The 15,788-nt window shown below is 54.7% G+C and overlaps 1 protein-coding gene across 3 annotated transcripts in view; it reads left to right on the top strand.

Moving 5' to 3' along the window:
• Positions 1-2,649: 2,649 nt before the first annotated feature.
• Positions 2,650-15,788, top strand: part of gpatch1 (G patch domain containing 1) — a 72,714-nt gene continuing 59,575 nt past the window's right edge. For all 3 annotated transcript variants that reach the window (XM_072280023.1, XM_072280024.1, XM_072280025.1), the window contains exons 1-3: positions 2,650-2,725; positions 8,659-8,799; positions 15,073-15,158. In XM_072280023.1, coding sequence (XP_072136124.1) covers positions 2,650-2,725; positions 8,659-8,799; positions 15,073-15,158 — 303 coding nt within the window. The remainder of the gene's footprint in view (positions 2,726-8,658; positions 8,800-15,072; positions 15,159-15,788) is intronic.

A 15,788-nucleotide genomic window follows, 5' to 3' on the forward strand; every position in this document is an offset into this window, starting at 1 on the left:
CTTTTGAATTTTTAGTTTTTCATGCTTTACAATTGCCCTGTTTTTTTGGGAGCAATTTACTATTTGACATCTGTAGTCCAGAAAATGCTTGAAGCTGTCATTAAGGAAGAAATAACGAAGCATTTAGAAAGTAGTGGTTCCATTAGACAGACGCAGCATAGGTTCAGAAGGGGCAGGTCCTGTTTGACAAACTTACCGGAGTTCTTTGAGGACATAATGAGTGTAGTGGATAGAGGGGAACAGGTGGATGTCGTATACTTGGATTTCCAGGAGGCGTTCGATAAGGTGCCGCACAAGAGACTTATAAATAAGATACGGATGCATGGAGTCGGAGGAAGTGTATTGGCATGGATAGTGGATTGGTTAACCAATAGAAGGCAGAGAGTTAGTACAAATGGGTGTTTCTCCGGCTGGCAGTCAGTGGTGAGTGGGGTGCCGCAGGGGTCGGTGCTGGGCCTGCAGCTGTTTACCATTTACATTGATGATTTGGAAGAGGGGTCTGAGTGTAGCGTAGCAAAATTTGCTGATGACACTTTTTTGAGTGGAAAAGCAAATTGTACAGAGGATGTGGAGAGTCTGCAGAGGGATATAGATAGGTTAAGTGAGTGGGCCAAGGTCTGGCAGATGGAATACAATGTTGTTAAATGCAAGATCATCCACTTTGTAAGGAATGATAGAAGAGCAGATTATTATTTAAATGGTGAAAGTTTGCAGCATGCTGTTGTGCAGAGGGACTTGGGAGTGCTTGTGCATGAATCGCAAAAAGTTAGCTTGCAGGTACAACAGGTTATTAAGAAGGCAAACGGAATGTTGGCCTTCATTGCTAGAGGGATTGAACTTAAGAGCAGGGAGGTCATGCTGCAACTGTACAGGGTACTGGTGAGACGGCACCTGGAGTACTGTCTGCAGTTATAGTCTCCATACTTGAGGAAGGATATACTGGCTTTGGAGGCAGTGCAGAGGAGATTCACCATTTTGATTCCAGAGATGAAGGGGTTAACTTATGAGAAGAGATTCAGTCGCCTGGGACTATACTCTCTGGAATTCGGAGAATGAGAGGGGATCTTATAGAATCATACAAACTTTTGAAAGTGATAGATAAGATAGAAGTAGGAAAGTTGCTTCCATTGGTAGGTGAGACTAGAACTAAGGGACATTGCCTCAAGATTCAGGGGAGAAGATTTAGGACGGAGTTGAGGAGAAACTGTTTTTCCCAGAGAGTGGTGAATCTGTGGAATTCTCTGCCCAGGGAAGTAGTTGAGGCTTCTTAGTATAATTTGTTTAAGAAACAGTTAGATAGATTTTTACATATTTGGGGAATTAAGGGTTATGGGGAAAAGGCAGGAGATGGAGCTGAGTTTACGGACAGATCACCCATGATCTTATTGAATGGCGGGGCAGGCTCGATGGGCCAGATGACCTACTCCTGCTCCTATTTGAGGGTGAGAATCGGTGGTGAGGGCGGGTTTGGGAGTGAGGATTGGAGTTGTGTCTGGGTTTGGGGTTGAGAATCGGGGGTATGGGCAGGTTTGGGGTGAGAATCAGCGTGGGGGTGTTGGGTGTGAGGGCAGGTTTGGGCGTGAGAATTGGGAGGTGATGGCAGGTTTAGAGGTGAGAATCGGGTCAGGGTGGGTTTGGGGAGAGTATCGGTGGTGAGGGCGTGTTTGACGATGAGAAGCGGGGGTGAGGATAGGTTTGGGGGCAAGACTTGTGTGCAAGGGCAGGTTTGGGGCTGGGAATCAGGATGAAAGCGGGTTTGGGATGAAAATCAGGGGTGTGACTGCATTTGGGGTGAGGGCGGTTTTGGGGATGACAATCAAGTCTGAAGGTGGATTTGGGGTGAGAATCGTGGATGTGACTGGATTTGGGGGTGAGAATTGAGGGTAGGAGGGTTAGAGTATGAGAATTGGGGGGTGAGGGCAGTTTTATGGGTGACAATTGGGGGGTGAGGGCAGTTTTATGGGTGACAATTGGGGGGTGGGTTTGGGGGTGAGAATCGGTGGTGAGGACGGGTTTGGTGAGAATCGGGAGTGAGAGCGGGTTTGGGGGTGAGGGCGGGTTTGGAGTTGAGAATCTGGAGTGATGGGGGTTTGGGGAGACTATTGGTGGTGAGGGCGTGTTTGAGGGTGAGAATCAGGGTGAAAGCGGGTTTGGGGTGAGAATCTGGGTGAGGGGTGTTTGGGTGTGAGAATCGTTGGTGAGGGAGAGAATGAGGGGTGGGGGTGTTGGGGTTGAGAATCGGTGAGGGGATGTTTGGGATGTGAATCGGGGAGGGGGTTTGGGAGTGAGAATCGGGGTGATGGTGGGAATTGGTGGTGAGGGTGGGTTTGGGAATGAGAATAGGGGGTGATGGTGGGTTTGGGGTGAGAAAAGTTGGTGAGGGCGGGTTTGAGGATAAAGTCGGTGATGAGGAGTGAGGGCGGGAATCGGTAGTGTGGTTGAGAATCGGGCTGATGGCGGGTTTGGGGTGAGAATCGGTGGTGAGGGGTGTTTGGGGGTGAGGGCGGGTTTGGTGGTGGGAATCGGTGCTGGGGTGTCTAACGGTAACGCTGCGGGGCGAGGAACGGTTGTTCCATCATTCAGGATCAACGGCGAGGGGCCGAGTGGCCACCTTCCTCTCTTCGTGCTCGGTCCCGCCCCCTGACCCGGATGTGGAAGATGGCGGCCGCCGAGGAAGACGAGGAAGATTTTGTGTATTTCGGCACACCGCTGGAACCGCTTGACGGTGAGCGGGGGAGCGGGGTAACGGAGACTGGAGGGTGAAGGGGGGGAACGGAGACCGGAGGGTGGAGAATGGGGGGAGCGGGGTAACGGAGACCGGAGGGTGGAAGGGGGAGTGGGGTAACGGAGACCGGAGGGTGAAGGGGGGAGCGGGGTAACGGAGACCGGAGGGTGAAGGGGGGAGCGGGGTAACGGAGACCGGAGGGTGGAGGGGGGGAGTGGGGTAACGGAGACCGGAGGGTGGAGGGGGGGAATGGGGTAACGGAGACCGGAGGGTGGAGGGGGAGCGGGGTAACGGAGACCGGAGGGTGGAGGGGGGGGATGGGGTAACGGAGACCGGAGGGTGAAGGGGGGGAACGGAGACCGGAGGGTGAAGGGGGGAACGGGGTAACGGAGACCGGAGGGTGGAGGGGGGGAGCGGGGTAACGGAGACCGGAGGGTGCAGGGGGGGGAACGGGGTAACGGAGACCGGAGGGTGAAGGGGGGGAACGGAGACCGGAGGGTGAAGGGGGGAACGGGGTAACGGAGACCGGAGGGTGGAGGGGGGGAGCGGGGTAACGGAGACCGGAGGGTGCAGGGGGGGAACGGGGTAACGGAGACCGGAGGGTGGAAGGGGGAGCGGGGTAACGGAGACCAGAGGGTGAAGGGGGGAGCGGGGTAACGGAGGCCGGAGGGTGGAGGGGGGGAACGGGGTAACGGAGACTGGAGGGTGAAGGGGGGAGAACGGGGTAACGGAGACCGGAGGGTGAAGGGGGGAGCGGGGTAACGGAGACCGGAGGGTGAAGGGGGGGAACGGGGTAACGGAGACCGGAGGGTGCAGGGGGGGAACAGGGTAACGGAGACCGGAGGGTGCAGGGGGGGAACGGGGTAACGGAGACCGGAGGGTGGAGGGGGGGAATGGGGTAACGGAGACCGGAGGGTGAAGGGGGAGCGGGGTAACGGAGACCGGAGGGTGAAGGGGGGGAACGGGGTAACGGAGACCGGAGGGTGAAGGGGGGAACGGGGTAACGGAGACCGGAGGGTGAAGGGGGGGAACGGGGTAACGGAGACCGGAGGGTGAAGGGGGGAACGGGGTAACGGAGACCGGAGGGTGGAGGGGTGGAGTGGGGTAACGGAGACCGGAGGGTGGAGGGGGGGAGCGGGGTAACGGAGACCGGAGGGTGCAGGGGGGGAATGGGGTAACGGAGACCGGAGGGTGGAAGGGGGAGCGGGGTAACGGAGACCGGAGGGTGAAGGGGTGAGCGGGGTAATGGAGACCGGAGGGTGGAGGGGGGGAACGGGGTAACGGAGACCGGAGGGTGGAGGGGGGGAGCGGGGTAACGGAGACCGGAGGGTGCAGGGGGGGAATGGGGTAACGGAGACCGGAGGGTGGAAGGGGGAGCGGGGTAACGGAGACCAGAGGGTGAAGGGGTGAGCGGGGTAACGGAGACTGGAGGGTGAAGGGGGGAGCGGGGTAACGGAGACCGGAGGGTGAAGGGGGGAGCGGGGTAACGGAGACCGGAGGGTGAAGGGGGGAGCGGGGTAACGGAGACCGGAGGGTGGAGGGGGGGAGTGGGGTAACGGAGACCGGAGGGTGAAGGGGGGAGCGGGGTAACGGAGACCGGAGGGTGGAGGGGGGAGCGGGGTAACGGAGACTGGAGGGTGGAGAATGGGGGGTAACGGAGACCGGAGGGTGGAGGGGGGGAACGGGGTAACGGGGACCGGAGGGTTGAGGGGGGAGCGGGGTAACGGAGACCGGAGGGTGAAGGGGGGAGCGGGGTAACGGAGACCGGAGGGTGGAGGGGGGAATGGGGTAATGGAGACCGGAGGGTGAAGGGGGGAGCGAGGTAACGGAGACCGGAGGGTGGACGGGGGAGCTGGGTAATGGAGACCGGAGGGTGAAGGGGGGGAGCGGGGTAACGGAGACCGGAGGGTGAAGGGGGGAGCGGGGTAACGGAGACCGGAGGGTGAAGGGGGGGAACGGGGTAACGGAGACCGGAGGGTGGAGGGGGGGAACGGGGTAACGGAGACCGGAGGGTGGAGGGGGGAGCGGGGTAACGGAGACTGGAGGGTGGAGGGGGGGAACGGGGTAACGGAGACCGGAGGGTGGAGGGGGGAGCGGGGTAACGGAGACCGGAGGGTGAAGGGGGGGAATGGGGTAACGGAGACCGGAGGGTGGAGGGGGGGAACAGGGTAACGGAGACCGGAGGGTGGAGGGGGGAGTGGGGTAATGGAGACCGGAGGGTGGAGGGGGGGAATGGGGTAACGGAGACTGGAGGGTGGAGGGGGGAGCGGGGTAACGGAGACCGGAGGGTGAAGGGGGGGAATGGGGTAACGGAGACCGGAGGGTGGAGGGGGGGAATGGGGTAACGGAGACCGGAGGGTAGAGGGGGGAAACGGGGGAACGGAGACCGGAGGGTGAAGGGGGGAGCGGGGTAACGGAGACCGGAGGGTGAAGGGGGGAGTGGGGTAACGGAGACCGGAGGGTGGAGGGGGGAGCGGGGTAACGGAGACCGGAGGGTGGAGGGGGGGAACGGGGTAACAGAGACTGGAGGATGGAGGGGGGAAACGGGGTAACAGAGACTGGAGGGGTGGAGGGGGGAGTGAGGTAATGGAGACCGGGGGGTAACAGAGACTGGAGGGTGGAGGGAGGAACGGGGTAACGGAGACCAGAGGGGGGAGTGGGGTAACGGAGACCGGAGGGTGGAGGGGGGAGCGGGGTAACGGAGACCGGAGGGTGAAGGGGGGAGTGGGGTAACGGAGACCGGAGGGTGGAGGGGGGAGCGGGGTAACGGAGACCGGAGGGTGGAGGGGGGGAACGGGGTAACAGAGACTGGAGGATGGAGGGGGGAAACGGGGTAACAGAGACTGGAGGGGTGGAGGGGGGAGTGAGGTAATGGAGACCGGGGGGTAACAGAGACTGGAGGGTGGAGGGAGGAACGGGGTAACGGAGACCAGAGGGGGGAGTGGGGTAACGGAGACCGGAGGGTGAAGGGGGGAGTGGGGTAACGGAGACCGGAGGGTGAAGGGGGGAGCGGGGTAACGGAGACCGGAGGGTGGAGGGGTGGAGTGGGGTAACGGAGACCGGAGGGTGAAGGGGGGAGCGGGGTAACGGAGACCGGAGGGTGGAGGGGGGAACAGGGTAACGGAGACCGGAGGGTGGAGGGGGGAGCGGGGTAACGGAGACCGGAGGGTGAAGGGGGGAGCGGGGTAACGGAGACCGGAGGGTGGAGGGGGGGAATGGGGTAACGGAGATCGGAGGGTGGAGGGGGGAGCGGGGTAACAGAGACCGGAGGGTGAAGGGGGGGAATGGGGTAACAGAGACTGGAGGATGGAGGGGGGAAATGGGGTAACGGAGACCGGAGGGGTGGAGGGGGGGAGTGAGGTAATGGAGACCGGGGGGTAACAGAGACTGGAGGGTGGAGGGAAGAACGGGGTAACGGAGACCAGAGGGGGGAGTGGGGTAACGGAGACCGGAGGGTGGAGGGGGGGAGTGGGGTAACGGAGACCGGAGGGTGGAGGGGGGAACAGGGTAACGGAGACCGGAGGGTGGAGGGGGGAGCGGGGTAACGGAGACCGGAGGGTGAAGGGGGGAGCGGGGTAACGGAGACCGGAGGGTGGAGGGGGGGAATGGGGTAACGGAGATCGGAGGGTGGAGGGGGGAATGGGGTAACGGAGACCGGAGGGTGAAGGGGGGGAATGGGGTAATGGAGACCGGAGGGTGGAGGGGGGAGCAGGGTAACAGAGACCGGAGGGTGAAGGGGGGGAATGGGGTAACAGAGACTGGGGGGTGGTGGGGGGGAATGGGGTAACGAAGACCGGAGGGTAGAGGGGGGGAGCGGGGGAACGGAGACCGGAGGGTGAAGGGGGGAGCGGGGTAACGGAGACCGGAGGGTGAAGGGGGGGAACGGGGTAACGGAGACCGGAGAGTGGAGGGGGGGAACGGAGTAACGGAGACCGGAGGGTGGAGGGGGCAAGCGGGGGAACGGAGACCGGAGGGTGAAGGGGGGAGCGGGGTAACGGAGACCGGAGGGTGAAGGGGGGAGCGGGGTAACGGAGACCGGAGGGTGGAGCGGGGTAACGGAGACCGGAGGGTGGAGGGGGGGAACGGGGTAACGGAGACCAGAGGGTGGAGGAGGGAAACGGGGTAACGGAGACCGGAGGGGGGGAGTGAGGTAATGGAGACCGGGGGGTGGAGAGTGGGGGCGTAACAGAGACTGGAGGGTGGGGGGAGGAACGGGTAACGGAGACCAGAGGGGAGAGTGGGGTAACGGAGACCGGAGGGTGGAGGGGGGAATGGGGTAACGGAGACCGGAGGGTGGAGGGGGGAACGGGGTAATGGAGACCGGAGGGTGGAGGGGGGGAGTGAGGTAACGGAGACCGGGGGGTGGAGAGTGGGGGGTAACAGAGACTGGAGGGTGGAGGGAGGAACGGGGTAACGGAGACCGGAGGGGGCAGCGGGGTAATGGAGACCGGAGGGGGGAGTGGGGTAACGGAGACCAGAGGGTGGAGGGGGGAACAGGGTAACGGAGACCGGAGGATGGAGGGGGAGTGGGGTAACGGGGACCGGAGGGTGAAGGGGGGAGCGGGGTAACGGAGACCGGAGGGTGAAGGGGGGAGCGGGGTAATGGAGACCAGAGGGTGGAGGGGGGGAACGGGGTAACGGAGACCGGAAGGTGAAGGGGGGATAGGGGTAACAGAGACCGGAGGGTGGAGGGGGGAACGGGGTAACGGAGACCGGAGGGTGAAGGAGGGGAGCGGGGTAACGGAGACCGGAGGGTGAAGGGGGAACGGGGTAACGGAGACCGGAGGGTGGAGGGGGGAATGGGGTAACGGAGACCGGAGGGTGAAGGGGTGAGCGGGGTAACGGAGACTGGAGGGTGGAGGGGGGGAACGGAGACCGGAGGGTGAAGGGGAGAGCGGGGTAACGGAGACCGGAGGGTGGAGGGGGGGAACGGGGTAACGGAGACCGGAGGGTGAAGGGGGGGAACGGAGACCGGAGGGTGAAAGGGGGAGCGGGGTAACGGAGACCGGAGGGTGGAGGGGGAGAACGGGGTAACGGAGACTGGAGGGTGGAGGGGGGGAGAGGGGTAACGGAGACCGGAGGGTGGAGGGGGGAATGGGGTAACGGAGACCGGAGGGTGGAGGGGGGGAACGGGTGAACGGAGACCGGAGGGTGGAGCGGGAGAATGGGGTAACGGAGACCGGAGGGTGGAGGGGGGAACGGGGTAACGGAGACCGGAGGATGGAGGGGGGGAGTGAGGTAACGGAGACCGGGGAGTGGAGAGTGGGGGGTAACAGAGACTGGAGGGTGGAGGGAGGAACGGGGTAACGGAGACCGGAGGGGGGAGCGGGGTAACAGAGACCGGAGGGTGGAGGGGGGGAGTGGGGTAACGGAGACCAGAGGGTGGAAGGGGGGAACGGGGTAACGGAGACCGGAGGGTGGAGGGGGGAGCGGGGTAACAGAGACCGGAGGGTGAAGGGGGGAGCGGGGTAACGGAGACCGGAGGGTGAAGGGGGAGCGGGGTAACGGAGACCGGAGGGTGAAGGAGGGGAGCTGGGTAACAGAGACCGGAGGGTGGAGAATGAGGGGTAATGGAGACCAGAGGGTGGAGGGGGGAACGGGTTAACGGAGACCGGAGTGTGGGTGGGGGGGAACAGGGTCTTGCATGTTTGTATAAGGTCACTCCTTATTCTTGTAAACTGAAAGGAATACAGACTCAAACTGTACAGCCTCACTTGATAGGAAACTCTCTCATCCCAGGAATTAGCCTGTTGAATCTCTTTTGGATTTCCTCCAAGGCTAGTATATGCACAAGTTTTTGCAGATGTTGAAAATCTTGAACAACACACACAAAATGCTAGAGGAATTCGGCAGGTCAGGCAGCATCTATGGAGGGGAATAAACAGTTGACGTTTTTGGTTGAGACTGTTCATCAGGGCTACTCTTTTTTATAGATAAGGGACCCTGTGTGAAGAAACCAGTTCCTCTGCAGGAGCAGACTGTGAAGGATGAAAAGGGACGATACAAGCGCTTTCACGGTGCATTCACCGGGGGGTTCTCTGCAGGGTACTTCAATTCTGTGGGCTCAAAGGAAGGTAAGGACATTCTGAAGGCACTTTCCCCAAGACCAGCCAGTGACGGTGACAGAGAGAATGAACTTACCCAATTATAAGATGGGCGGACTTCCCAAACGTTCCTTCAGTGAGAGCAGCCATCACCTCTTCACCCAGGAACTGGCTATTTTTAAAAAAACAGATTAAAGATGAGCTTTACTTGTCACATACTTGTACATGGAAACATACAGTGAAATGTGTAATTTGTGTTAATGACCAACAGTCCAAGGATATTGTGGGGGGCAGCCCGCCAGTGTCGCCCTGTTTCCAGTGCCAACATCGCACGCCCACCAATTATTAACTTTGGAATGTGGCAGGAAACCAGAGCACCAGGAGGAAAACCACACAGTCAAAGGGAGAATGTACAAACTCCTTACGTATAGTTGCTGGCACTGTACTAGCGTTATGCCAACAAACTACCTATCGTTCTTCATTGTTTAGGATGTGTGTTTCTGGTGGGCACTTGGCACCGACCCCTGACTGTCCTCAGAAGGTGAAGGAGAGCTGTCTTTGTGAACTACTGTAGTCCTTCTGGTGCACGTAGCTGCTTCTGGGGTGTTGGGGAGGGAGTTGTGCCATCTTGATATGGTGACAGTGAAAGCTTGTCACTTCGTGGCCTCTTTATTACGTACACCTGCTTGTTACTGCAAGTATCTAATCAGCCGATCATGTGGCAGCAACTCAATGCATAAAAGCATGCAGACATTGTCAAGAAGTTCAGTTGTTCAAACCAAACATCAGAGTGGGGAAGAATTGTGATCTAACTGACTTTGACCGTGGAATCATTGTTGGTGCCAGATGGGGTAGTTTGAAACTCTCAGAATCGCGATCATCTGGGATTTTTACACACAAAAATGTAGAGTTTGTAGAAAATGGTGCCAAAAGCAAATGACATCCAGTAGGTGGCAGTTCTATGGGCAGAAAAAGCCTTGTTAATGAAGTACGTCAGAGGAGAGTTGTCTGACTTTCAAGCTGATAGGAAGGCAACAGTAGCTCGAGTAACCACCATTACAACAGAGTGCTGAAGAGCATCTGTGAGTGTTCAACACGTTGAATCTTGAAGTGGATGGGCTACAGCAGCAGAAGACCATGAACATGCACTCAATGGCCACTGTTTAGATACATGAGATACCTAATAAAGCAGCCGCTGTTGTACTTCCAGATCTAAAGGTGCAGAGAGAAGCTGCAGATGCAATGTTTACCTTGCCCCACCTGAAGAGGTCCCGGGGATCTGTGGGGCTGTATCTGAGGGTGAGAGCTGGGGTTTGAGGCTCTATTTGACTGACCTGATGCAACGTCATGCTGGTGGACTGTGAACAGACTCTACCAGGCCTTTAGCATAAGGCTGGGATGTTTTCCAGTTTATCCCATGATTCCCTAACGGGCCACCCACCTCCCCGGCTCAAGGAATCAGTTAGTTTATGGGAGAGGGCGGTGGGTGCCTCATGTACTCTGCTCACAGGAAGCCTTATGTGCATTTGGCCTGTTGTGCTATGCATCACAGCGGTCTAACTAGAAGACTGCATGTTTCCCCAGCTTGGGCACAGGTATCAGTGTGTCATGTGTCACCCAACTCGCGTATGGAGGATTGTGTGGGATGCAGGGTTGACATATTAACCAATTTTTTCAAGAGCACTATTGAGAGTGTCCTGACCAACTACATCACTTTCTGACCACAAGTCCCTGCAAAGGATTACAAAGACTACTGAGAGGATCATCGGGGTCTCTCTTCCACCCATCTGAGATATTTATCAGGAGTGCAGTGTACACAGGGTCCTCAGCACTATCAATGGTTCCTCCCATCCATCCAACAATCTCCTTAAACCCCTGCCATCAGGCAAGAGGTACTGTAGCATTAGGACAAGAACTGTTGGGATGAGAAACAGCTTCTTCCCCCATACCGTAAGACAGGGGTCCCCAACCTTTTTTGCACTGCGGACCGGTTTCATATTGACAATATTCTTGCGGACCGGCTGACGGGGAGGGGGGTAGGGTTGCCAACAGACAAGAGTAGCAGTCAAATACATTGCGTTTACCCTGAAAAGACTACAATGACCATGAAGCCTTGCGCGGGTACCAGTGCGCATGCGTGACTTGCACGTGCCAATTTTTTTTTTACAAATCGTTTTTGGCGATTCTGTTTGCGCGGCGAGGGGGGGTGGGGGGGGTGGTAGTTAATCACGACCGGAATATCGGTGATAAGTGGCTAATACACTCAATTTTGTTTCTAAAAGGGTTTATCTAACGAATTTAATATTAAGCACACCGCATATTTTCCTCGCATGGATATAGTGATAAGTCAGTTATCAGGGGAGGACAGGAGAGCTTGAAGTAAGTGTTGAACGAACTTCCAGTAGAAGTGGCAGAAGCAGGTTCGATATTATCATTTAAAGTTAAATTGGATAGGTATATGGACAGGAAAGGAATGGAGGGTTATGGGCTGAGTACAGGTCGGTGGGACTAGGTGAGAGTAGCGTTCAGCACGGACTAGAAGGGCAGAGATGGCCTGTTTCCGTGCTGTAATTGTTATAGGTATATAAGTAAGTCAATAGCATCATAACATTTTAAGTAACGTTTGGATATTAAACACGCAGCACATGTTTTCCCCGTATGAACATATAAAATCATTGCAACACACCAATATCGCTGAATCAGTGGGAGCCCTGGGCTTGTTTTCCTGCAACAAGACGGTCCTATCGAGGGGTGATGGGAGACAGCGATACTCGAAGGGGGTTCCTTATGTCCAGTCTATTCCGCAATATAGTTTTTGTTACATTCATCGCAGAGATATGTTGGAAATGGAAGCAACGTTTTCAGTGCTTTTGTGGCTATCGCAGGATATGACCCTTGACTTTGATCCAGAATGCTGGCAGAGATATTATGTCAAACATACTTTTCAGCCCACCGTCATTTGCAAGCTTGAGGAGTTGATCTCCTTCCCGCGCTGACATGGATGACGCGCGCGTAATGATCTCGTGTGCGTTCAAGATCAGCAGTGGGCGTGACAGGGAATGAGGAAAGGTGCAGCTGACGCATGTCGCCAAATCATATCGTTTCCTCACGGCCTGGTAGCGCTTGCCTTGCGGCCCGGTGGTTGGGGACTGCTGCCGTAAGACTATGGAGCTCCCTGCCACCACGTCTGAATCTCATCGTACAATTTAATATCACCCAGCATTTTTTGTGGAAATTGTTGTTTTGTAGCAGCTGTACATTGCAATAAAAAGTAATAAAAACTGTAAATTACAATGTGCATATTTTTAAAAAATTAATAAATAGTGCAAAATGAGAGGCAAAAAATAGTGTGTTCATGTGTTCATTGTCCATTCAGAAATCTGATGGCGGAAGGGAAGATGTTGTTCCTGAAATGTTGAGTTTGTGTGCCTTCGCATTCTTGTACCTCTTCCCTGATGGTAGCAATGAGAAGAAGGCAGGTCCTGGTGATGGGGATCCTTCATGATTGGATGTCGCCTTCTTGAGGCATCGCCTTTTGAAGGTCTCCTTAGTGCTGGGGAGGCTGGTGCCTATGATGGAGCTGGCTGTTTACAACCCTCTGCAGCTTCTTCCGATCGTGTGCAGTGGTCCCTCCACACCAGACAGTGATGCACCCAGTTAGAATGCGCTCCATGGCATGTATATCTGAAACAATTCGTGAGCGTCTTTGGTGACATACCAATACTCCTCAACCTCCTAATGAAGTATAGCTGCTGCCATATCTTCTTTGTAGTTGCATCAATATGTTTGGCGCTGGATAGATCCTCAGAGATGTTGACACCCAGGAGCTTGAAACTGATCACTTCTTTCACTTCTGATCTCTCTGAGGAGTGGTGTGTGTTCTCTCAACTTGCCCTTCCTGCAGTTCACAATCAATTCTTGGTCTTACTGACATTGACTGCAAGATGGTTGCTGCGACACTTCCCATCAGCCGATCTCGATCCCGATCTGTTTTGCTCCTGTACACCACCTCCATCCCTCCATCTGAAATCCTGCCATTTGAGCAGTGCCTGCCCGCACCATTGTGGGTAAAGAGAGGGTAGAGCAGAGGAGTAAGCTCACATCCTTGATCGTCAGCAAGGAAGAGGTGTTATTTCCAATCTGTAGAGACTGTGGTCTCCCTCTCAGGAAGTCAAGGATCCAGTTGCAGGGGGGGTACTGAGGCCCGGATTTTGGAGCTTGTTGATTAGTACTGGGAGTATGATTGCATTGAACGCAGAGCTGTAATCAATAACTAGCAGCCTGGTGTAAGTCTTAGTATTGTTCAGGTGATCCAAGGTCGAGAGGAGACCAATGTGATCCTATTGTGGCGATAGACACCCCAGCAGCTCCAGCTGCTTGCTAAGGCAGCGGTTGATTTTAGCCAAGACTAACCTCTCAGCGCACATCATCACAGTGGTGTGAGTGCCACTGGGAGGTAGTCATTGAGGCAGCTCAGCCTGCTCCTCTTGGGCACTGGTATGATTGTCACCCTTTTGAAGTAGATGGGAACCACAGACTGTATCGGTGAGAGATTGAAGATGTCCTTAAGCACACCCACAAGTTAGTTGGCACAGGTTTTCAGAACCCTTTTCAGCTATACTGTCAGGGCCTGACACCTTGTGAGGGTCTGACCTCTTAAAAGATGTTCTGATATTTGTCTCTGAGCCAGGGTTCACAGGGGGACACTGGGTGCTGCAGGGATCCTCATAGCTGTAGTTTTATTCTTTCTTTGAAAGCTTGAATGAAATGCGTTGAGCCTACCTGGGAGGGAAGCGTCACAGCCATTTATGATGCTAGGTTTTGCTTTGTAGAAATTAATGACTTGCAAACCCTGCCAGAACTGACATGCATTGCATTCTGTCTGTAGCCTCAACTGGAATTGTTTCATTCGCTCTTAAAATCACCTTCCATAGGTCATACCTGGACTCCTTGTATAATTCTGGATCACTAGTCTTAAATGCCACAGACTACGAATCTCCTGGTTCATCCCCGGCTTTTGATTTGAGTATGTCCGTTATATTCTCATAGACGTACATTCATCCACATAGGTTTGGATGAAATCTGTGATAACTGTTGTGTACTCATTCAGCTTCAAAATGAATTCCTGAATATTGTCTAGTCCACCAACTCAAAGCAGTCCTGTAAGCGCTCATCTGCCTCTGTTGACGATACCTTCTTGGTCCTCACTACTGTTGCTATGGTCCTTAGTATCTGAGTAGAAGTATATCCAGATGATCAGAGTGTGGCTATGGGATGGTGAACATCCTTTATGGTGGTGTAACAGTGATCAAGTGTGTAGGCTTCTCTGGTTCCACAGGCGATATGTTGGTGGTAGTTGCTCAGACTTATTCAAGATGGCCTGGTTGAAATTCCCCGTGGTAATAGGGAAACCATCAGGGTGCACTGTTTCGTGCCTGCTGATTATGGAGCTTAGCTGCTCCAGTGTCTTCTTGACGTTGGTCTGAGATGGAAATTACAAAACTACTAGAATGATGGCAGAAAACTCCCTTGGCTGATAAAATAGATGACATTTGACCACTAAGAGTTTTAGGTCAGGTGAGCAGGAGTGAGATATAATGTCTATGTACCACAAGTTAATTATAAAGCATACTCCACCTCCTTTGCCTCTAAGAGACTGAGTTGTCCTGTGTTTACGGTGAAAGGTGAAGCCATTGAGTTGTAGCACTATGTCTGAAGTGGCAGGGGATAGCCATGTTTCCGTGAAGCAAAGCACACAGCAGTTCCTGATGTCCCTTGGGCAATGTTGCTCTGCTATCTTCAGTTTTATTTTCCACAGACTGTACATTCGGCAGAAAGGTAGACGGGAGTGAGGATCAGAAACCTTTGCGTTTCAATAATACTTGTAGCCCAGCCCGCTTTTCACGCTTCCTCTCTCTTAAGGGGAAACTGCAGTCCGGGATCCTTTGATTTTTGAGTGTCAAGTGATTTGCTTACTGAAGTGCCCATGGCTGTGACTGTGGATTTCAGCTGTGGTAGTCTTGAATAGGAATATTTGATGATTCTCATCGAAGCTACACACAAGTCACTCTTTATTGGCACTATCTTAAACTATGAAGTGCCAGGAGTGTTATACTGTTTACTTTTTAACTTGTATATGCACCTTATTATTTGTTAATTTATTTGTGGTGAGTTATACGCCGTGTGAGTGAGTTATACGTTCTGTGTAGTGCACCTTGGTCTGGAAGAATGTGGTTTTGTTTGATGATATACAAATGACAATAAACTGAACTTGCACTGAATGAATGATGTGACTCTGTGCAGGATGGACACCTTCAACCTTTGTGTCTTCACGACAGAAAAAGGCAGACAAGCAGCTGTTCGGCCCCGAGCACTTCATGGACGAAGAGGTACAATGGGAGGAGGTCCCTGCCAACTTATTCTGTGACTGGGTCTGGGGGTAAGAGATGAGGTACAGTAGGGAGGAGGTCCCTGGGAACTCTATGGCTGGGTGGGGGTTGGGGCAGGAGATGAGGTACAGTAGCAGACTACACAGAGGGAGGAGCTCACTGGAAACTATGGGGCTGGGTCGGGGGTAAGAGATGGGCTCACTGTCCCCTTAATGAGGATTCAAGGTGAGCAAGGCAACGCTCTGTTCTGAGCTGACTTTGGCAAGACCATCAGACATAGGAGCAGAATTCAGCTATTTGGCCTATCGAGTCTGCTCCACCATTCCCTTATACTTCACAACCATATTCTCCTGCCTTCTCCCCACTTCCCTTCATGCCTTGACTAATCGAGAATCTATCAACCTCTGCTTTAAGTATACCCAATAACTTGGCCTTCACAGCCGTCTGTAGAAATGAATTCCACAGATTCACCAGCCTCTAGCTAAAGTCATTTCTCCTCATCTCCGTTCTAAAAAGATGTCCTTGTATTGGCAAATGCAATGCTGGCATTCATTTCAAGAGGAATATAATATAAAAACAAGGAGAGAATGCTGAGTCTTTATAAGACACTAATCAGGCCACACTTGGAGT

Source organism: Mobula birostris, chromosome 15, assembly GCF_030028105.1.
Source record: "Mobula birostris isolate sMobBir1 chromosome 15, sMobBir1.hap1, whole genome shotgun sequence".
Lineage (NCBI taxonomy): Eukaryota > Metazoa > Chordata > Chondrichthyes > Myliobatiformes > Myliobatidae > Mobula > Mobula birostris.